Source organism: Biomphalaria glabrata, chromosome 18, assembly GCF_947242115.1.
Source record: "Biomphalaria glabrata chromosome 18, xgBioGlab47.1, whole genome shotgun sequence".
NCBI lineage: Eukaryota > Metazoa > Mollusca > Gastropoda > Planorbidae > Biomphalaria > Biomphalaria glabrata.
In genome coordinates this window covers 12842314-12865708 of record NC_074728.1, presented here as the reverse complement: position 1 = coordinate 12865708, position 23395 = coordinate 12842314, and the positions used below count along the sequence as shown (strand labels likewise).

Here is a 23395-nt window from a genome sequence, read left to right as displayed (position 1 = left end):
TTGAATTTTTAACAGAGAAAATTGAATGGGACAAATTAAAGCACAGTATCATTCTCTTCACAAAATGTCTTAATTTCTACTGGCGTAAAACAAAACGGTAATGCAAGACAAGACAAAACCAAAGCGGCAATGCAAAATTAAATAACGCTTCCACACAGATTTTATGAAAAACTAAAAAAAAAAAAATCTAACAAAATTCAAGTTATCTTTATCCAGATACCATGCTTATCCAGACAGCATGCCTATTCTATAAATATATATATTTAAGTTTACTCCACATTTTATTTTATTTTTTTGGCCAAACTGAGATGAAAGAAAAACAAATTTGAATAACAAAGCGAAATAAAACTGCAACGCAATTTCACACATGCCAATATGGCAAGCACAGTGTTGTCTGGGTCTAAAATGAAACTCGCTAGGTACAGAATCTGGCCACACACAAGCGAAAAACAAATTAAGCGTCGAAATACAAAGTTTTCCAAATTAAATTCGTGCAACTAAAATTAACAGCGAAACACAGGCGGGACGCTTCTATTTTAGTCTAGGTCTAGGAAGAAGCACAAAAACACCAGTACCACTAGAGAATGACCAGTTGGAACCCTGGCACCAATGTCCCCACAGAACGGTCCCCACTCCACTGGTTTACAGCAACAAGCGGGAGAGAACTCCTAGCCACTGACTTGACACGAAGCTAGAAAAATGCCACGGGCTAAAAGTCTGTCCCCCTCCTTGCTTCCCCCCCCCCCCACTTCCAACCACCGCCCTTAACCATCCCTCCCCACAGACGCATTCAGCATCAACATGGCGCGAGTTTGCTTCTGGAATCGTATGACGGTTGCGGACAAAAATCGATGACACGGAAGGAGATGGATGGAAAGAGGGAGAGAGTTGGGACATTGGGGGGGGGGGGGGGAGTATGAGGAGAAATGAGGGGGGGGGGAGAGAGGCCGTTATGGATTCAGATAAAGCGTTGTTTTTTTTTAACTATGAAACTATTTTTAAACAAATGATGCCAGGCGGGTGGGACAGGAGAGTCAAAGAAAGAAACTCAGGGATGAATTTGGAAGGTGTGTTTGTGCATACATGTTACTGTGTCACCCAGTAAAGGAAGAGACATTGATTGGGGGGGGGGGGGGAAAGCAAACAGAGGTGGGGGAGGGGGGGTAGTTCAATCGAACGCTAGGTATTAGAAAATGAGTCAAAGTCGGTGGTTGTTGTCGGTGCCAGACTTCAGGGTTGGGGCAGGGGGGGGGGGGGAGGGGGGGGAGGCTTAAAACCAACTGTGTGAAAAGAGAGCACAAAGAGATGGGGGGGGGGGATCTATTAGAACAACAACGAAGAGGGTAAGAACACGTTTTAAAGAGAGGAAAGATGGGGCGCAAATATAGTTGGGTGATGGGGGGAGGTGGGCTTTATTAGGATGTGGAACAAAAATCCCCCCCCCCTGCCAAAAAAACCCCCTTCCCTATTGCAGAACTGACAGAAGTGTGTCCAAGACAAGTTGTCAACAGTGACAAGCGCCCTAGGCGTCAGCCATGCTTCCACCCCACCCCCTCTCCGTGGCACACTGAGTCGCAGCGTCAGCCTGGAGAAACGTTAAGACGTTCCAGCGCACCGCTCCACCATCGTTGACGTCACCCCGAAGACGTCACAGAAGATCAAAGGGGACCAATCATGCAAGGAGGAAGTGACGACCAGATAGAGCTAAAGGGCCTGATTGTAAATCCGCATTCAAATATTCAAAATACTCAAACTTTTGATAACAAATAATAATTTAATTAACATAACGCTGTTAACAATCATAATGTAGGCTAAAAACGCCATGAGCACATAACAGACATAAAAAAAAAGAGATTCTAAAGACCTAGTTTAAGGGCAGGTACGTCTTCATGTTCTTCGTAAAGTCTTCAAGGCTGTGCTCTGAACTTAATGGGGAGCTAACTGTCAAAGGTCACACTACAAAAATGGTTTGAGGCTGTGAACAGCAATAGCTTTATTCGTCTAGAACTCTATCTCTAGCGGACCAGGAATATATAATAGATCTGTCTATAAATGTATCTGTTTAGTTGGCTAGCCTGATCTACGTCTATCGATATTGACAAATATGGACCTAAAACTGAGCCTCCTATTCTTCAAGCGCATGTAATTTTCCCGCTAAATTTATAAGCGCGTAGTTTCACTCTTATTTCTTTTTAGCTCTTGTAATTTTCGTTGACGTTTAAGTCTAAAATGTTCATTCATTAGTGAGTAATTAGACTCGATCATTAAAATTCTAAATTTTTAAGCCTACACGTGCGCATTGTTTGTTTTTAAACATAAAAAAAAAGGGAGGTTCAAACATTGACAAAAAACAAACAAACAAGAGGATCCTTAAGTACGATGTAATTTAAAAGATAAGAGGCCTGCTTTCACTAAACAAGAGACTCAACTATCAACAAAACCAGACTCCCCAGTGAACGTAAGGCTGGAATACAGACAAAAGATTCAATAAGAAGTCTCAGCCAACGAAACCAACATGCCCAGATATTGAAACAGAGGTATGGCTTAAGAAACAGAGGTATGGCTTAAGAAACAGAGGTATGGCTTAAGAAACAGAGGTATGGCAAGAAACAGAGGTATGGCTGAAGAAACAGAGGTCCAGCGAAAGAAATGGAGGTTCAGCTTCAGAAACAGAGGTTCGGCTACTAAACGAACAAAGACTAGTCAAAGAAACACAATTACATCTACCACCAAAGTCTGCTAGGATAAACCTCTTAACGCTAATTGATGGCCAGCGATCAAAATATTGGAAACTGCTCCAGTAAAAAAAGTTAGATTTTTCAAAAAGTTTATTGACTAAAGGGTTTACATTTTTAAACGACAAAAAGCAAACAAACAAACAAACAAACAAAAAAGACGATTGAATGAAGAAAGTGGAAGATGAAAGGGGAGAAAGAGACGTGAAGTCTACATTGACTGACACCATGAGTCAGAAACTTGCTGTAAATGTCAGTGCAATGGGTCTACATGTGCCGGTGACAAAGAAAAAAAAAAACAAAACTCAGTGATATATAATTATATCATTAGAACCCAGGGTTTGAACAAGGAGAGCGAACACGTTAGGAGGGAGGGCGGCGGCGGCGGCGCAGATAATCGGAAAGGTTAAGGAGGGGGAAACACTTTTTTTCCTCCTCTCTTTCTTTCTTCGCACGCTTGACTGATCACAAACATTCATTGCTTCTGTCAATCAATGGCAGCGAGTCCCAGGTTCCTGCATCGATCTAACGGAGCATCACGTGTGAATAGGTTAAAGCGATATCCTCCTCCTCTTCCTCCCTGATTCGTCCTCCCCCTCTTTTGGCACCCCCCACCTCCTCTGCAATACTTTTTTCCCCCGCCAATTTCTTTGTCTCTGTGATGACGTCAGAGAGCCAGTCATTATGGCACTAAGGCACGTGCTGACACACAGACACACACACACATTGATGCCGCGCAAACGTTTGCAATATGTGCTCACTAACTGTATTATAATACAATATAGATATATTTAGATATATATATATATATATATATATATACAGTATATAATAGTGTGAGTGTGTATCTTAGTGAGCACATATTACAATCTTCTTGATCAACGGAAAGGGAGTTTGGGATCGGGGCGCCATTTTTCGGTTTAATCCCCTTCCCAACTGTTTGAGAGGGACGGCGCTATCGTTGCGCTATTCACATGGCTCCTGGTAAGCCACACTGATTATAAATGCAAACTTCAAAGCAATAAGTAAAGGAAAGATAATCCAAAGTTAATTTTTTTTTTGTCGTCTGGGGAAGTAAGATGTCAAGTAGACATAGCTGGGGTGACGGGCCTAGCCGGGACTCTAGACATAGCTGGGGTGACGGGCCTAGCCGGGACTCTAGACATAGCTGGGGTAGTGAGCCCAGGTGGGCTGATGGGACGAGTTGAGTCTGTCGACATGATGTCACTGTATATATGTTTTGTTTGACTGTCCAGTAACATCCCTTTACATTTAAACATGTTTGTGTGTGCAAACCTTTTAGTTGAAACCATCTTTCCTAACAGGATGCCTAATTCTTCTTCCCTCGTTATAGAGCGTGTGTCTAGGAGATAGAGTTCATTGAATAAGTCTCTTGAGGAAAAAAACAACACACAAAAAACAAAACAAAACAACTCAGGCCTTAGACTATTCCTAACACACTCTACAGACTTTATCCTTATACAGACTACGTAGAGAGAGGCCGGGAAGGGGGGGGGGGGCATCAAGGAAACAAAGCCGTATACTTTTTGAAGACTGAAGAGAAAGTGGCAATAGAAGGAATATAAAAGAGACACTTGAAGGTAACTGACACTTTACAGGTGTAAATGCGAAAAAAAACCAGGATCACAAAGTATTGCGTTCACCAGGTGTTTTATTGGCTTCAGGTTATTGAAATGAGACAAAATGGAACAGGTGGTGAGCGAAAATCTCTTTCTGCGCATGGCTGGAAGAGCACAGCCGTATTGTTTCAACCATCTCCAGAGCAACAACAGAGTTTAGCCAATTGTATTTGTTATTAATCGTAATCCATTTGGCATAGTGGGGAATCGAATAACGCACTTACAGGGCCGGCCTTAGGCATAGGCTTACTAGGCAGCCACCTCCAAATTTTGAGGTTCACACAGAACTAACAACAACAACAATAGAGAGAGTAAAATGTGTGACATTTGGATCCGATCTCAGCACTATGACTCACGGGTCTAGCTCTGTCTCAACTACGGAAATTTACGATATATGAATATATGTTGTCATTAAGACCTATATGTTGTCATTAAGACCTATATGTTGTCATTATGACCTATATGTTGTCATTAAGACCTATATGTTGTTAAGACCTATATGTTGTCATTAAGACCTATATGTTGTCATTATGACCTATATGTTGTCATTAAGACCTATATGTTGTTAAGACCTATATGTTGTCATTAAGACCTATATGTTGTCATTAAGACCTATATGTTGTCATTAAGACCTATATGTTGTCATTAAGACCTATATGTTGTCATTAAGACCTAAATGTTGTCATTAAGACCTATATGTTGTCATTAAGACCTATATGTTGTCATTAAGACCTATATGTTGTCATTAAGACATATGTTGTCATTAAGAACTATATATTGTAATCTAAACCTAGATGTTGACATCAAGAATGATCTAGAAGTTGTCATTAAGACATAAGACATTCTTAATGACCTATTTTCTATGGTCAACGGTGACTGAAAAATGTGTGCAATCGGCGTAAGGACCTAGTTCAATGCCTCAATCTAGGTTTAACTTTAGAAGTCGAATTGCAGAGGCGCAACTGTTAAGCTAATTTAAAAATTGATCCTTTTTTTTTTTAAATTAAGAATCCGAGAATATAGTACCCAAAAGAAAATAGCGCCCTTCCCTAAAGTTGAAACTAACACAGACTCTTTTCGTTCTCTTTTATTTCTCTCTGAAAACTAAAAGCACAAATATTTTGTCTGGCAAATATTTTTGCCAATGTCAAGGTCTAATCGGGGAAAAAAAGCAGAAGACGCCTTAATATAACCGACAAATCCGATTTTAAGAAATCAATCAAGTTTCATTAATTAAAAAAAAAGTGACCAGTTTTCTTTAAAAAGCAGATGAAACCAGAATGATTGCTTGTGAACTTTAAGAACACATTTCATTCATTAAAAAGATAAAATTGGAAAATAGAAATCTTGATATTTTTTTGTTTAACGTTCAAACTGAAATGTTACATTTAAAAAAAAAACATAACAACAAAACACCAAAACATTATTGATTGAAAAAAAAATTCGAAAGTCATAAATGATGTATATAGCAGGTGGTACCCAGGGCAACAGTGCAATCGATAACAGCTACTTTTTTTTTGTTTAAACCCAAACAAACCTTTTTTTTTCTTGAGTAACTGATTGGCTGAGTAATGTCACGTGCTACTAAGATCCACGGTGAGTAGAAAGACAAAGAGTATCGATCCCAGAGAAGGCCGGAGTGTGCCACTAGTGTAGGTCTGTAACCTCTAGCCAGTGATTCAATCGTCAGACAGAGTCATCAACGCATTGTTACAGACGACGGACCTCGGTTTCCGGTGCACCATTTCTGTGGCCCCGATGTAAACGTAGAGAGACTTAGGAGAGACTCAGAAGAGATGATGTAGCAAGCGAGCCAGTGGCGGACTGAAAAAGTTGTCCATTCAAGTGTTACTTTAAATCAACCATAAGGTAACATTAGAGAGTTGCCACTTTTTGGGGAAAATGTGTATAGTCCAGAAAAAGACGAGGAACAAAAGGTTAAGGGAGACCATTTAAAACAGACAGAAATCATTGAACACTCATGTGTTGACATGTGTGTAGTGTCGGTTTGGTTAGGGGTTAGGGGTCTCAGCTGGTGGAGTTCACAACCGACTTAAAATCACTGAGCTACACAGAGGAACTGACCATTCGCACACCGTTCTGAAACCACCGGGTCAAGATGCCATTAAGGTCCAGACTGTATCGCTGGGGACCAGAGTAATCCAAGTCGGTCTAATTAACATTGCATGACAAGACACTATCGCGCTGCGCCCCTCGTGTCGTTGCGGACTGAGATGTACGGCTAGCGGTGACCTAGAAGCCCTACTGACCTCTCCCTCGTCTTTAGCGAAGCTAGAAGGCTTATAACTTATGAACAAACCTTAAAACATGGAATGACACTGGTCAGAAACTCTTATAGTCATAGGTTGATTTCGGGTATTTAATCTCTTTGTGACGTATTGCCATATACCCATTAGGGGGAGCGCAGGCACATTGGGAAGAAGCCTTCGAGTAGCCTTAGGTGCTTCCTACACAGGACCCAGGTCTTTGAGCCATACACACAAGAGTTATAAGAATAAGAACAGCGTTACAGTTACTTCCTTTTTATTCGAGCCTCAATACAATCCAACAATTGGTTGGCAGAAAACGGCTTCTGAAAGAGACACATGGAAACTCTTAGAAAGTTCGCGAGACACACATTTAAGACCCAAAGAAAGGTCGCGAGACACACATTGAAGACCCAAAGAAAAGTCCTTGCCAAACACAGGCGTAGACTGTGAAACGAAAAATTTAAAAGACCCACGACGGATTTGTATACAGGTCGCATATGGATCTGCTTAGTCACTTGAAAGACTGTTCTCACCCAATATCTTAGAGAAACATAGAGAGTCTCTGTATTATGAATGTAATGAAAAAAGCAGGACTATGAAAGCCATGAATCGCCAACGTTTGGTGGTGTATACGAAAAGTGCGAGCCACAGAGTTGTTCAGGTCATTATATGCCTCTTGACATGGGCGTACGATCTTTTTGGTGGAGTTGTTCAGGTCATTATATGCCTCTTGACATGGGCGTACGATCTTTTTGGTGGAGTTGATCAGGTCATTATATGCCTCTTGACATGGGCGTACGGGCTTTTTATTGGAGTTGTTCAGGTCATTATATGCCTCTTGACATGGGCGTACGGGATTTTTGGGGGAGTTGTTCAGGTCATTATATGCCTCTTGACATGGGCGTACGGGCTTTTTGGTGGAGTTGTTCAGGTCATTATATGCCTCTTGACATGGGCGTACGGGCTTTTTGGTGGAGTTGTTCAGGTCATTATATGCCTCTTAACATGGGCGTCTTAAATGGGTTCGATCTATATGGAAATGCTTCAAACGTTATTAGTCTACACTATACAGCTATAAGCTCTCCCAACGGGCAGTCTACAATGTCTAATGCCTGCGTATTATTGTCTAGCAGTAGAGGGATGTGCGAGTTTTGCGTGTATAATGTGCGTGTGTCTGTCCATGAGGTCATGTGCGTGTGTCTGTCCATGAGGTCATGTGCGTGTGTTTTGTGCAAAGACATTGAGAAAGTCGGAAAAGGTCAACTACGAAATAAATCTCCCGTCCTATTATGTCCACGCTACTCTGCGTCTTGGCAAAAGTCCATTTCCGGACTGACCATTATTTTCGCCTCTAGCATTTTACCAATTAGAAAAAAAAAATAGACAGTGCAAATATCGAAGGGAGGAAGTAGTGGCCTGAGAAAGGGGGGGGGGGGGAGGGGTCTTGCCCATCTGTTGTCTACGTCATCCGATACACACGACTGAATTATTGAGGTATGTCTTTCCAGTAAGTGCTCGCTGGCTAAATACATCATACAGTCTTCACTTGTGCCATAATCATCAAGAGAGTATAATATATAGTAGTCGGACCTTTTTAACTGGGCAGTGCGGGAGCAAGTTTTAAGGATTCGGAAAGATCCTTGGCGGGGGGAGGGGGTAGCACACAAAGGTTTAATAATAGATCACGTGACTTCAAGATTCATCTCATGGCTACAGCTGCTCTTAATGATAAATGCCGGTATAAACGTACAAGGAAGCAGATTGCACAACCCTGCTCTTTATCACTAAACTCAAATGGTAAATACATTAAAATCAAATGACATTGAAAACTTAACTATGCGACTGTGGAGGATGAATATCCAGTGAGAGGTCCGAGAGTACTTACAGATATCTTCGGGGCCCAATATAGACTTTAAGTTGACAATCACTTGATAAAGCTAGGGAGACTAAGGTGAAACTAATTAATTAATTAATTAATCTAACTCGATCCTAGCAGTGCCAGAGAATGATTATAAAAGCTAAAGAGTAATAATTATCGAATAAATTCAATAGAAATGAACTAAACGATCCTGAAGGAGGTCACATCATTACTTGAAATGTGTGTTTAATTGTTCTGGTTTTGTTTTATTAAAAAATGTCTTTGCCAACTGTTCAATTTGACAGGGTACAAACCTAAATTCTCTGGCAGTGTATCAAACCAACGATGGTCATTGCTGTTCAAACCGTTAACCCTTCTTGTACATTGGGAATTTCTAAAGACGCCAACATCCTACTGCAATAGAACGGGAATTTCTAAAGACGCCAACATCCTACTGCAATAGAACGGGAATTTCTAAAGACGCCAACATCCTACTGCAATAGAACGGGAATTTCTAAAGACGCCAACATCCTACTGCAATAGAACGGGAATTTCCTAATTCTAAACTGAAGCCGTTGAGAATGTAGGCCTACGCCAGCTTTGGAGAAATCTCCGCAAATGAAAAACTTTGATATAAATGGCGTCGGAAAAGACGGAAAACCTTTATGGTCTCGAGTTTTTGTTTCATGGCCGGATTTCCAGCGCAATTGTTTAATTAGGAATCTACATTGTATTCAAGTGGGGGGCAGATAAGTGGATAATGAGACATTGCTGTAACAACTTGAGACATCCCCCATTGCTGAGACAACTTGAGACATCCCCCATTGCTGTGAGAACTCGAGACATCCCCCATTGCTGTGACAAACTGAGACATCCACCATTGCTGTGAGAACTCGAGACATCCCCCATTGCTGTGAGAACTCGAGACATCCCCCATTGCTGTGACAACTTGAGACATCCCCTATTGTTGAGACAACTTGAGACATCCCCCATTGCTGAGACAACTTGAGACATCCCCCATTGCAACACTTGCATTAAGTCACAATGTCTTACAAAAGTCTTTCAAGTCCAATCCTAAACATTCTGACTACATGGCTCTAAGTAAGCACGTAAAGCTCGTCACGAAAGCTCTGGGGTTTGAGGATGAATGATTAAGACGATTTAAAATATCGATCAAGAGAACAGGGAATATCTGAACCCGACGTGTTCTAGACAAGTAGAGATGACAGCTAACTGTCAGGCCAATTTCTACAAGTGACAGTTATGGCAGTAGTCAGTCATCTTATATCATTAAAATAAGGAAGAGAGAGAGACAGAGAAAGAGAGATAGAGAGAGAGACAGAGAAAGAGAGATAGAGAGAGAGACAGAGAAAGAGAGATAGAGAGAGACAGAGAGGGACAAAGAGAGAGGATAAGACAGAGGATAAAGGAAGATAAGCAGAAAAAAAAAAGAGAGAACGAGATGAAGAGAGATAACATACCGTTAACGTTCCAATCACAATCACTGCGACGACACAATCATCATTCCAACAAACAATCAACAGACGAACCGGCGCAACAACGGCATAAATAGGGCACCCCCCACTCTCCCCCATTCCATCTCTCTCTGGCAATGACTGGGTCATAGGACGTGAGTATTGCTGTGGGTGTGTGTGTGTGAGCAGTCCAATGGATAGCCAGGCTGATATCGAACGGATCAGGCCATATCTTGGGGAAAGGGTATGGATGGGCGTACGTGGCAGCAACGGAATCTTATCTAACTACCCCACCCCCCGGACCCCGCTTTGGGTAGAGATATACAAGTTCAGTCTATGGAGAATTTTTTTTTTATATGGATAAAATATATCCTTCTATGGATGTGGTATTTGTATAAATGAAACATCCGTCCATGGAAGTAACTTTTGTATACTGTATGATGAAACATCTGTCCATGGAAGTAACTTTTGTATAATGTATGATGAAACATCCGTTCATGGAAATAACTTTTGTATAATGTATGATGAAACATCCGTCCATGGAAGTAACTTTTGTATAATGTATGATGAAACATCCGTTTGAATAAGTTTGATGATGCAGACTGTAGAAGATCTTTTCATGGATACTATTTGATATAGATAAAACAACTACTATTCAATAGATTCATTTTATTTTATAATAATTAATCATTTAAAGAGTATTGTAGTTGAATTAAGATTTAATCCATTTTTTTAATTATAATTTGAAAAAAATCACAGACTTATCATTCAACTATTATCTTTTTAGCTTATAATAATATCAATCAAATCATGGTTTCTACGTCTAGCGGCTGAGATGCTGTTCTATGATACTACCAAGGGCCGTCACCCTGCAGGTTGTGAAGTCTCCCATGGTCTCATCTTTAACTCAAGAATGTTACAAGTTTACCAATATAGGCAAGTTAAATTTTAAAAACAAATGGAAATAGATACATTTCACGCGTATTCTATTGGTATCTTCTTATATATGACCTGGCTTTTGATTTATTCATAGTAAGTGTTCTTATAGTGAAGCTTTCAAAAGAGTCTTCACAAAATTCCTGCACTGGGCCTCCGGCCGATATTAATACTTTCGATTACAAAATGCCGTAACTGTATGATCTATCTATCTAGGTTTTGATATCATTGCATTACGCATGGTGAACTCCTGGGTGCATTTCTCGCACTGATCAACTGACATGGCTTGTGTCACATCGGCTAATGACATTTTAGTGACATACAACACACTTCTGACCTCTGAACTTCATTTATTATTGATATCGACAACAAGCTGGAGAAGGGGCCAGAGAGAGTGAATTGGAAGGAGGGGGGGGGGCGAGAGTGTCTGGCGTACAGGAATCATATTAATGATGCGATCTGATCTGCCCCAAAAGGGTGTAGGGCGGTCTGGGGGCGCCATTACGTTTAGCAGATTAAAGCACCTATTGTACTGTATTATGATCAAGGCCAACTGGTAGATTGGCTTGTAATAAGAGTCAAGCATCACATTTAGCTCCCCTGATGATTCGGCCCCACCTCCCCCACCACCTACAGTAACAAATTGATCACTTCATCCGGCAAGCTCACTAGAAGGGAACAGACTTGTAATAACCATGTCAATGGTATGAAGGAAAATACTGTTTTTAGCAGTGGTATGAAAGAAAATACTGTTTTTAGTAGTGGTATGAAAGAAAATACTGTTTTTAGCAGTGGTATGAAAGAAAATATTGTTTTTAGCAGTGGTATGATGGAAAATACTGTTTTTAGCAGTGGTATGAAAGAAAATACTGTTTTTAGCAGTGGTATGAAGGAAAAGGCTTGATATTTTTGGATTAGTCTCCATGTATGAAAGTCTCCAAGAAAGAATGAGTACTCAAGCTGAAGTGATAGGAAACATTTTTTTTTCGGGGGGGGGGGGGGTACTGAAGAAAGTCTCACAGTTGTCAGCATTAAACACCGGTTGTCAACAAAGGGCAACAATTTCATTTTTGACAAATTCAGTGATTAAGAAATAGATACCATGATATGGCATAAATACAGTACTTACTGGACTTTATCAAGGAAAAAATTTAAAAAGCCTGTTGAAGAATATCTCTCCGTAACCGAAAAAATCTAAAATTTTAACAGGGCGCTGCGCACTAATCTTAGACGAATCGCTAGCAGAAATTTAAAAAAACAAACAATAACGCATAAATAGCCGTGTACTGATTACGTCACAAATTTACCATTTTCGAAGTTCCTATCAATGATTTTTTTACACAGCTCACGTGGTAACTATTTGCATGGGAAGGGATATATCTACAGTGGGATCTACTTTAGCCATATGGATATTATTTCATTTTTTTTTTCTCTAAAGCTGAGTTATAAAGGAGATTGTCCAGAAAAGAAAACAATGGCCCACACGGATCACCATAGAAGGAGAAAGCCAATCAATAGCTCTACATATGAAGGAACACATTAGGACTCCAAGTCTTGTTGATGTAAAGAGAAAGATGTTTGCATTGACGTCCTTCAGACCAACATTTCCATAGTGAGAGAGTCTCAGATTGGCCACTTGTTTTTTTTTTTTTTGTTAAGTCCTGAAATGTCTTGATATTGGCTTTTTTTTTTTTTTACACATTAAAATGTCCTGATATTGACTTTTTCTTACGTCCTGAAATGTCCTGATATTGACTTTTGCTAACGTCCTGAAATGTCTGGATATGAGCTTATGTTTTACACCTTGAAATGAGGTGACGTCTACAAATGTCCTGAACTTTTTAAGCTTTTTGTTTATGTCCTGAAATTGGCTATTTTTTTTTTTTTCTTTAGTTTTTTTTTTTTACATGTACAATGTCCTGCAATAGGCTATGTTCTGATATTGGTTAGTTGTATGTTTTTTTTTTACATCTTAATATATTTTATTTATAGGCAGACAGAGAGAGAGAGAGCGAGCGAGAGAAAAAGAGAGAGAGAGAGAGAGAGAAAGAGAACCATGATATTTTGTCTGATGCACTATAATGTGGGTCTAGTCAAAGACATCTCTGAGACATCAAGAATTTGATCCGTTTCTTTCTTTATTTTTTTTAAATACGCGTCTTTCCCTGGCTGCCTGTATACAAGTTAGGGCGAACTCATTTGTGTCAATGGCGGGATGACCCAGAAATGAGTGCGACAAGTATTAGTGTGCGAATGGGGGAAAAAAAAAAGACCAACATAAAATAATATCACATAAAAAAGAAATACTTTCAAAGCAGGGAGGGGAAATCAATACTATTAACATTCTGGAAGCGTCCTCGAACTGCAGACGTGCGTTACTCATACAGCTTCCACCCCCACGTAGGCCCTGATTAATGGACTAAGCCAGCCAATCAATGCCTAGAATTTTTACAAAGATTACTTTTGTGGGAAACTGAGGCACAGAAAGGGAGAGTGCGCTAATTCAAGATTAGTGCGATTCTGAGTCTGGATTTGTATCGATTCTTTCCCGCGAAAATGTGTTGGTCGATTCTTCGTAGTGTAATAGACTCAGCATTGATTACATATCACGTGAATCTCAATTTTAAGAACTGTTCACGCCGGAGACTGGCATACATCCACTGAAACGGTGTAAAACGTTGACATTTAGGTGCCTATGACATCGCCATGACACGTTGTCTTTTTCTAATAACTGTAAAGCCAATGGCATATAAAGCTTTTAAATATCGTATTGACTACAAAAATTTAGACCACTACATTGACATAAATCACTACAGTTGTTACCAACATCCTTTGTCCGTCTAAGTACTTGAAAGTAGTTTAACTGCGAAAGTATATGTAGTTTAAGTTGTAAATTGTTTTACCGACTGGCACCCTGGTTTGTGTGTGTGTGTGTGTGGGGGGGTGATAATATATCAGGAATTAACTAGCGCACTTATTATAGTTGTGCACCAATCAATGAAGGGAGTCAATTAGCTATTTATATTACGTTTATTCTTAAGAGAATAAACCAAAGACTGAGTTTATTCTGGGAAATGGGTAAAATGGATGGTACATGTCACAACATGAGCAAACAGTACCACGTGGCACCAACCCTAGCAACGCAACTGCTAATAAAATCAAGAGTTTAAGCAGAAGTCTTCTTGTAACAAACAACTTTCAAAATTTAAATTTCATCTTCAATAAAACTGTTTTTTTTTTCGTATGACCTATTTAAAAACGAAAACTAGATGCAACTAGTTCTGTTTAGAAAACATAATCTAAGTTTTATGGAAATTAAATCGATACGGCCCCTTCCACCAAAACATAAAAGACATAAAAGAAAATAAAACAGCTAACAACAGCTGAGTGATTAGTGACGTGAGTCTGACTCTCTGGTTTAACTACGAGGCTGACTCTGGTCTAACTACGAGGCTGACTCTGGACTAACTACGAGGCTGACTCTGGTCTAACTACGAGGCTGACTCTGGTCTAACTACGAGACTGACTCTGGTCTAACTACGAGGCTGACTCTGGTCTAACTACGAGGCTGACTCTGGACTAACTACGAGGCTGACTCTGGTCTAACTACGAGGCTGACTCTGGACTAACTACGAGGCTGACTCTGGTCTAACTACGAGGCTGACTCTGGTCTAACTACGAGGCTGACTCTGGTCTAACTACGAGGCTGACTCTGGTCTAACTACGAGGCTGACTCTGGTCTAACTACGAGACTGACTAGTGACACAAGTAAAGCTGGACTAGTGTCTAATCTGCAGACAACTATTTGTTTTGTAAAAGTTGACGGTGCGTAGATCTACGACTTATGGTGACGTCAGATTCACCCTTAAGTTGCACACGATGTTCGCGATGCGAATGCGTTCATGAACGTGATGACGTAACAGTAGATCAGAGCGGAAGTAGATAATCTACATGTATGGTATTTATATAAAGTGCTATCAGTTTGGATTTTAAACTCAACTAGCTAGATGTTAGTGGTCAAATTAATTAGATCTAGATCTATAATAGGATCTATAAATCATCATACATCTGAGTTTTGAGAACTGTAGGAGTATCCTCTGAGAGTCATTGAGATATCTTGTGAGAGTCAATAAGAGTCATTCAGATATCTTGTGAGAGTCAATAGAGTCATTAGAATATAACGTGTGAGACTACGGAGACATGTAGACTAAGTGTACATATATCGTCAGTTCCACATGCGAGACGAAAGTCATTTTAAACTCATATTATTCATATTATGAGAGGTTGTCAAGTTACATATAAATGTATTTAAAAAAGGGGAGAGAATGAAAGGGGAGAAAGAGCTACACGATCGGAAGAGACAAGAAAAAAAGTGGCTGACAACAGTGATGGACTCTAGTTGAGATTTAAAACACGCAGTAAAAAAGGGATGGGGGGGGGGGTATACGAGGTCAAAGGCTGACCCACACACAGCACACCCGACACTAAACCAAATCAATGTGCTACCCTGGAAGTTGAATCCACTGAAACCTAGGAGGCCGTCTCTCTCCCAGGCGGCAGTAACATTTCAATTCGACATCTAAAACACAGTCCAACATGTCTAGTTATTTGTATAGCCCTATGTACGTGGCTCTAGCCTTCCAATGGCATTATAATATGACAGTTAGATAAATACACGGACATCCCATTTCAGACCCTCTCCACTTCTTGCCAGACCACATTTATCATCACGACCCCCTCTTTTCCCTTCCATCGACCCAGGCGAACAACCCCCCCCCCAACCCCCATTCCACCATCCGGGGGTTTGATACGATAGCCTTCGGGACGCTGCGCACAAATCTAAGACGAATCTGCGTCCTGGAGAGACACACATCCAAGATCGATAACAACGTCCCACATTCTGTCGGCTAGAGTTAGGTTCCTTGCTTTGGCTTAGTCAGAACTAAATGTCTCTGGGAGGACATGGCTTGCTCGGTCAACTGCTTCATGTTCAAGAAACGGAGAAAGAATGGGCGTGTGTTTGTGGGGAAAGGGAGGAGGGGACAGACGAAAGAGTTCACTGATTCCAAGGAAGAAATCAAGAAGACAGAAACACAAGAAACAAATAATAAGAACAAAAACAGAGTACATTGAGGAATTGAGGAGTAACTCGGGTAGTGAGGAGCTAAGGAATATATATCAAGTATTGAGGAGCTAATGAATATATCAAGTAGTGAGGAGCTAATGAATATATCAAGTAGTGAGGAGCTAATGAATATATCAAGTATTGAGGAGCTAATGAATATATATCAAGTATTGACGAGATAATGAATATATCAAGTAACGAGGAGCTAATGAATATATCAAGTAGTGAGGAGCTAATGAATATATATCAAGTAGTGAGGAGCTAATGAATATATATCAAGTATTGAAGAGTTAATGAATATAGATCAAGTATTGAGGAGCTAATGAATATATATCAAGTATTGAAGAGTTAATGAATATAGATCAAGTATTGAGGAGCTAATGAATATATGTAGTGAGTAGCTAATAATTGAGTAGTGAGGAGCTAGGGAGTAAGCCTATATTGAGTATTGAGTAGCTAGGGAGGAGAGTATCGCGGTGCTAAGGAATGTAAGTCTAATAATCAAGAATCAAAATATACTATGAAGTTTCCAGTCTGAACAGCTAGTACTAAACATAAAGAGTTGTCCACTGGACGCCACGCGCTAGGATGTTTGACTTGGGAGGGGGGGAAATAAGGTCATGGACAATAAAGAATGTACTGTATTAAAAAGGGAGGACTGTGTATGTGCCATGTGTACTGTGTCATGTGCCTTGTGTACTGTGTCATGTGCCTTGTGTACTGTGTCATTTGTACTGTGTCATGCGTCATGTGTACTGTGTCATCTGCCATGTGTACTCTGTCATCTGCCATGTGTACTGTGTCATGTGCCATGTGTACTGTGTCATCTGCCAAGTGTACTGTGTAATGTGACATGTGCCATGTGTACTGTGTCATCTGCCATGTGTACTGTGTACTGTGTCATGTGCCATGTGTACTATGTAATGTGCAATAAGTAATGTGTAATGTGAGTCAGTGGAGGGCCGGGCCGTGCGAGGAGTGCCCACAAAAACTTTTACTTTGGAAAACAATTAGGAAGAGTACAGTAAAAAAAGATTCTCTTTCTAATTGGAATTCGAGCCATTTGACAACTGAACGTCTTGCAGGAACTAGTGATGTCAAGACATCAAGAATGTATTATTCATGTGTCTCACAACATATCTAAAAACGTTGAAGATTACCAGGTGACGCTTTCAACGCTATAATGTGATGTTATCATAGTGAATGTGATGTTATCATCATAGTGAATGTGATGTTATCATCATTGTGAATGTGATGTTATCATCATTGTGAATGTGATATTTTTATTAGGAATATGATGTTCAAATCACTGACAGTCTACAATCTAGTGACTTCATCATAAAAAGAAGTCATGTTTCCATAAGGAATGTTATGTTATCATCATTAGGAAAGTGATGTTTTCATCAAATACATTTTCGTTTCATATTTCCATTAATTATATAATATTATCATCAGGAATGTTTTGTAACGATCATTAGTTTGAGATGTTAGCATCATTTTGTATTCAGCTATTCAAGAAATTTCACAATGAGTCACAAATAATATCAAAAAAAAAGCGTCCACAAATATTGATTCTTCACCAACCTTTGCATAATGTCAATATTGAATTTCGTATTTTTTGAGGGGCGTTTTGTCAGCCCTTGGGGGGGGGGTGGGGTGGATGGGGCCGAAGCTTACCTCCTCACATTGTTTGTGTGGATACTTTAGAAGTTGTTGACATGATACAAAACGCGCGCGCACAGACTTCTGGGAAGGATGGAGAGATAGCGATAACTGCATTTGGAACACGGGGTGTCAGGGAGGAGATAGGGCGCCTGATGAATTTTGAGGTGGGGGTAAAAAGAAGAGGGGGGAGAGGAAGTGAAGGGTGAGCTGGGAGACGAGGGCAGACGGCGATGTTCCCTGTGAGAGCATCAGATTGATAAAGGGTGCCGGACAGACTGGCCAGTCAGCGAGGACAACAGCGGACAAATAATGCATGCCAGGGTGTACACCACATAGGATTCAAGTGTCTGCTTAGCGATTCAAGAAGGCAGCCTGCGTGTGTGTTTGTATGTACGTCATAGGTTTGTGTTTGTGGCTGTGTATGTATGGAGAAAGAGAGAGAGAGAAAGAGAGAGACTATCCATGCATACAGGAACGTGTCGGTGCATGTATGTATCCAAGAGTTATCAGGTGAAAATAACAATCTGGCTTTCAAATATTTTTTGTCAAGTCTCAGAAGCAAATGGGAAAATATCAAATAGAAAGAGGGAAATGGCTGGGGGGGGGGGGAGAGATTAAAAACTAACACAAACAACATTGAGCAGAAAGTCAAACAGAAATGTTTACACGGCGTGCGGTTCTGGGTTTTTGGTTGGAATATAAACTCATTAGGACATTCATATCATAATGCCAAATTGGCCATAAAAACAAATTTAGAATCTTGTTGCCAACTTTATCATACCCCTCCCCCCCAAACGTGTTACATTGGAGTAAAATGCTCAAATGGATATGGAGTAGCGGTATTTAAAAAGTAAAAAAAAGTAAAGTTCCCCTTTCAGACCTTGTGGTCTATAGCGGTATTTAACAATAGTTTAAAAAATGTTGCATAGTCCTCAGTAAATGGTTACAGCACTAACTGTTTACTTCTGCAAGACTTTTAATTTCACCACTGTTCCCGGGAACCATTTCTGGCCTATGTTTTGGTTGTTCCGGCCTTACATAGATGGGGGTGGTACATCATAGGAATATGAAGAGTTCCTGCTCTACCTACAGCCTCACCTCATTGGAGGAATATGAAGAGTTCCTGCTCTACCTACAGCCTCACCTCATTGGAGGAAAGCAGAAGATCAAGGATGTTGAGATCTTAAAAGATTGACATGGTTGCGCCCTATTAGCAGTAGGACTTCGGATAAAGAGTGAGAAGAAGCGTCTCGTGACTTTCCATATAATTAAGTCCAGACATTCGTCATCGCATCCCTCAAAGCTCATCAGTTAAAATATACGAAGTAAATGCGGAGTATGTATGCGTAATAGCAAGTTATAAAAGGGCTTTAATCCCTCATTTTCAAAGCTCAATCGATGTAATGCTATGGTGTAAAATAAATTGCGAAAACGACTTTGTCTGCCTAATTGGTGATAAAATATGTAGGTCACAGTTGGGTCTCTGTAGCCTTAGAGAATTTCGCCTTTTTTTATTAAAACGTAACCAGTGATTCTAATGATTGCTAATACCACTTTTAAGAAGAACATTAAGACCTACTTCTGTACAACTTTTTTAGATTAGTTTTGATTACTATTATTGTGTTTATGTTTGTAATGTTATTACAGCGCCTTGAGCCTACATTTTGTTTGTTAACAGCGCTTTATAAATAAAATTATTATTATTATTTTGCAGCTCACAAAGGTTCTTCGTGTACAGGGTTGATACTGATATTGTTATTGTTATTATTATTTACATAGGCTAGAGAAGACAGTTGATGTAAAATGTAAATGTCTTTGTCGATTATATCCTGTCCTGAAGTGGGGGGGGGGTTGCACTTGTGTGATCTCTGACTAGGGAGTAAGCAATACAGCAGAGAATAAAATGTAGAAAAATTGTTAAAATATTTAGAACTCTAAAAACAAAAACAAAAACCTTCTATGTTACCCTAACGATCGACTAAATCAGCTTCCGGTTGTATGTCAGACAAGTTGACCCAACCAGTTTCCGGTGGGCCCATTCTCCAAGCGTGTACTATTTCAACTGTCGCGAGCAGCGCAGGCCAGATTGGCTCTTAACGTCAGAACTCACTCCTGGCTCCTTGCCCTCCATCATGTCGAGACAGGGCACACACACACACGCACGCACACACACACACACACACACACGCACACACACACACACACGCGCACTGCTGTATTTGGACTTAGAATGGGCCTCTGCTTGTAGCCGGTTTGTCAGTGTCTTTGTACTGCTTGACTTCACAGCTTTTTATGTTAGTTTGTAGCAAAGACAAAGGTTCCCAAAATGTGTCAAATAATAATTATATGTAAAAGAACATTTTTACTTTTGTTCAGTGACATTAAATCACCGCCCTGGGTGGTGAAGATAAATTTTGTGATAGCAATCGTCAATAACAAAATTTAGTATATTTCCTAGTGATCACACTTTTACTAAGAATATGGACAGAATCGGTGTCGTAGCATTCTTGGCGCGAAAGGGTTCAATAAACTCGGGCCCACGACCATTAGGGGCCCACAGCCTGGGGCGTACTAACCATTGCGCAAAGGTGTTCATTGAGCATGGGCTCATCATTCGTGCCCGAATTGGGCACTGGGAAAATATTAATTGCTTTTCTGCCAATGTAAACAATAGAATCTCAAAAGGTACCATATTTACATTGTCTTTTGGTAAATGTACCGATACCTGACTTGTATATCTGTCTGTCATGTACCGATACCAGACTTGTATATCTGTCTGTCATGTACCAGACTTCTTGATTTTTTTTTTGTTGCACACTAAGTTTCTCTTATTGAGGGGGAGTGGGTCCCACCAAGAGATTCTTAAACCCTGTACCTTGCTACGCCACTGGACAAAATGATATAATAGACTAAATATAAGTAATAGTAAAATGTTTTAAAAAAAAAACAGACAATTCCTACTTTATAGTGAAACAATGTCAAGAATAAACAAAATCATCTTCCATTTTCCATTAATTGTGTAACAAATCTAACTAATAGAAACAGCGTGTCTTTCCTTTGCATGGATATGGTTGCTTATATTACTGATAGTAATAAGAACAAGCAAAGTATAAAAATACTTTGAAAAAAACAACAACAAAAAACAAAGCTTATGCAAGAGGAATAACTCAACATTTTAATATTATAGATATCAATAATGTAGAATTTATTTAGTTTTTTCGATTCCAAACAAAATAATTAATTAGCATTAATTCACTAATTGTTTGTTTTCTTATATTACTGATTCATGTTTTGCTAGGTATAAAAAATAATTGTGCAAAGTTTCAACTCGATCCGAGAATGGTTGTGTTCAAAATTTGTGTCGTACAGACTGAGTGAATTGATATAAACTTTATAAAAAAAATACAATATGACAGTTACTTCCCTTGAGTCCAATTGTTTGAACACTTGGATCTAATTTTTTATTAATTATTTTAAAAAATTATTAAGAAAGTAATGTTTCTCAATTTTTTAAAATGAAATTTGTTCTGCAGAACTAGTGCATGTTTCAGATAGAGTTAGGACAAGTGTGGGTGTTTTGTTGGAAGCGAAAAAAAAAAGGGGGGGGGGGACAATCATGTATTTCTGTTGGCTGTTCCATTGTATTTCTGAGTGCTTTGATGCTTCCTAAAACAACACAAATGATTCAATACACAGTGACCCATATCCAAGTGCACGCGTTACTGTGAATTATTTACTGCGTTTGGTGTTCCCGACAATTACATCTAGACAATAACAAGGACTATTTATGAAAACAGCGCATCGGCAAAGCTGAATCGATAAACTCAATTCTGGCATAAAAATGCGTAAAATCCTGGACAAAACAAGACTCACCTTTACTGTTGCCACTTTGGTCTCGGAGGATGGTGCACTCTTCGATTGTCCCGTACGAGTGAAACAACTGCCTGACGTCATCTTCTGTCTGAGACTTGTTCAGCATGCCAACAAACAATTTGCGATCTTCTGTTGAGGAGATAAAGTTTTGTTGGTCAGTGGTCAAAGCCTTACAATAAGTGGAATGTGTTCAATATATTTTAATAGACAGCATCTCAGTGCTGATTTAATAAGTACACAGAGTGGACTATACTCAATAACTTGTACGATTTTGATAATTGAATGGAGAAATTCTTTATAAAATGTAGTGGCGTTGTAAATCAAGGCCACGTTGTAAATTTGTAAATCAAGGCCACGTTGTAAATTTGTAAATCAAGGCCACGTTGTAAATTTGTAAATCAAGGCCACGTTGTAAATTTGTAAATCAAGGCCACGTTGTAAATTTGTAAATCAAGGTCACGTTGTAAATTTGTAAATCAAGGCCACGTTGTAAATCAAGGCCGTGTTGTAAATTTGTAAATCAAGGCCACGTTGTAAATTTGTAAATCAAGGCCACGTTGTAAATCAAGGCCGCGTTGTAAATCAAAAAGAGGGGTGTAGTGAGAGTTCGACAAGAGGCTGAGAGTGAAACGGTAAATAGAGGGAAAGAGTGAGAAATAGAAAGGGCGAGAGAATAAGAGAGAGTTAGAGAATAGGATTTAGAGAGAGAGAGAGTTAGGGAGATAGAGAGAGAAAGTTAAAGAGTGAGAGAGAAGATAAGAGTAAGAAAGAGAGAGAGAGAGGATACGAAGAAGTAGCGAGTAGGAGAGGGTAAGAGAGAGAGAGAGAGAGATTGAAAGAGCTAGAGTATGAGAGTGACAGAGAGATAAAGTCAGGGAGTGACAGAGCGAGGGCAAGAGGAAGAGTGAAAAGGGGGGGGGGCAAGACTGAACATTTAAATGAAAGAAAGTGGAAACAGTGGATGTTCAAATCTCTTGAAATGAACTTTTTTTCTACACTCGTCTTAAGTGCTCAACTCACACTCATGTCACATACATGTCACGCTCACATGTCACATACATGTCACATACATGTCACATACATGTCACGCTCACATGTCACGCTCACATGTCCCATACATGTCACGCTCACATGCCACTGCACGCAACGAGTATTTTCTTGGTGAGCAGAAATATCAAAAAGTGATTGGGGGGGGGGGGGGTGTTCAATTAAAATTTTAAAGCCGGAGGGAGTTCCAGAACAGCCTAAGGATGTAGACGCCTGCAGGACAGAGAAACGTCGTTACTGAGTGAAACTAATGAGGAATTTCTCCGGTCCAATTGCAAGACGACCTTGACCTCATTTAGTGTCATTAGCCTAGATCTACTGTGTACACCTCTTTTCATTTTCAATCACATCTATTGAATGTACCAATGAAATGTTTCTCTTGTTAAGTTTAGACAAGTTGAATTTGAATAAAGATTGGCTGAAATTAATGGTTGTTTAAACATTTGGAGTCAATCTTTAACGGCCCACAAAAAAAAAAATGGCGGGCTTAAAGGAGAAAGAAGCAATCGCCGCTGACAAATCGATCAGTCTATTCGGCGTGTTCAAGGGAACTAACTCGTGAAAGTGAGGCCACATTCCCGGTGCAGGGGAAACAGCTCAAGAAATTGCCAATATTCCGGACAAGTGAGTTGTCTCCCGTTGGAAGAAAACTGAATAGCAGTTGTCTTTCTTTCTCTAGCCTCTTCCCCCCCCCCCTTGCTTTAATTTGGAGAAAATGGCGGTTTTTTAAAGAACACTGACTCGAAATAGAAAGAAAGGAAGAACAATCTT

At 39.8% G+C, this 23395-nt stretch overlaps 1 protein-coding gene across 16 annotated transcripts in view; it reads right to left on the bottom strand.

Annotated features, from left to right (window-relative positions):
• The window catches only part of LOC106054743 (CUGBP Elav-like family member 3-B), a 483388-nt gene that overhangs the window by 38689 nt on the left and 421304 nt on the right, over positions 1-23395 (bottom strand). For all 16 annotated transcript variants that reach the window (XR_008775895.1, XM_056017168.1, XM_056017159.1 and 13 more), the window contains one exon: positions 21578-21706. Coding sequence is in view for 15 of the 16 variants with exons in the window: in XM_056017168.1 (XP_055873143.1) it covers positions 21578-21706 (129 nt within the window). In the remaining variant the exon portion in view is untranslated. The remainder of the gene's footprint in view (positions 1-21577; positions 21707-23395) is intronic.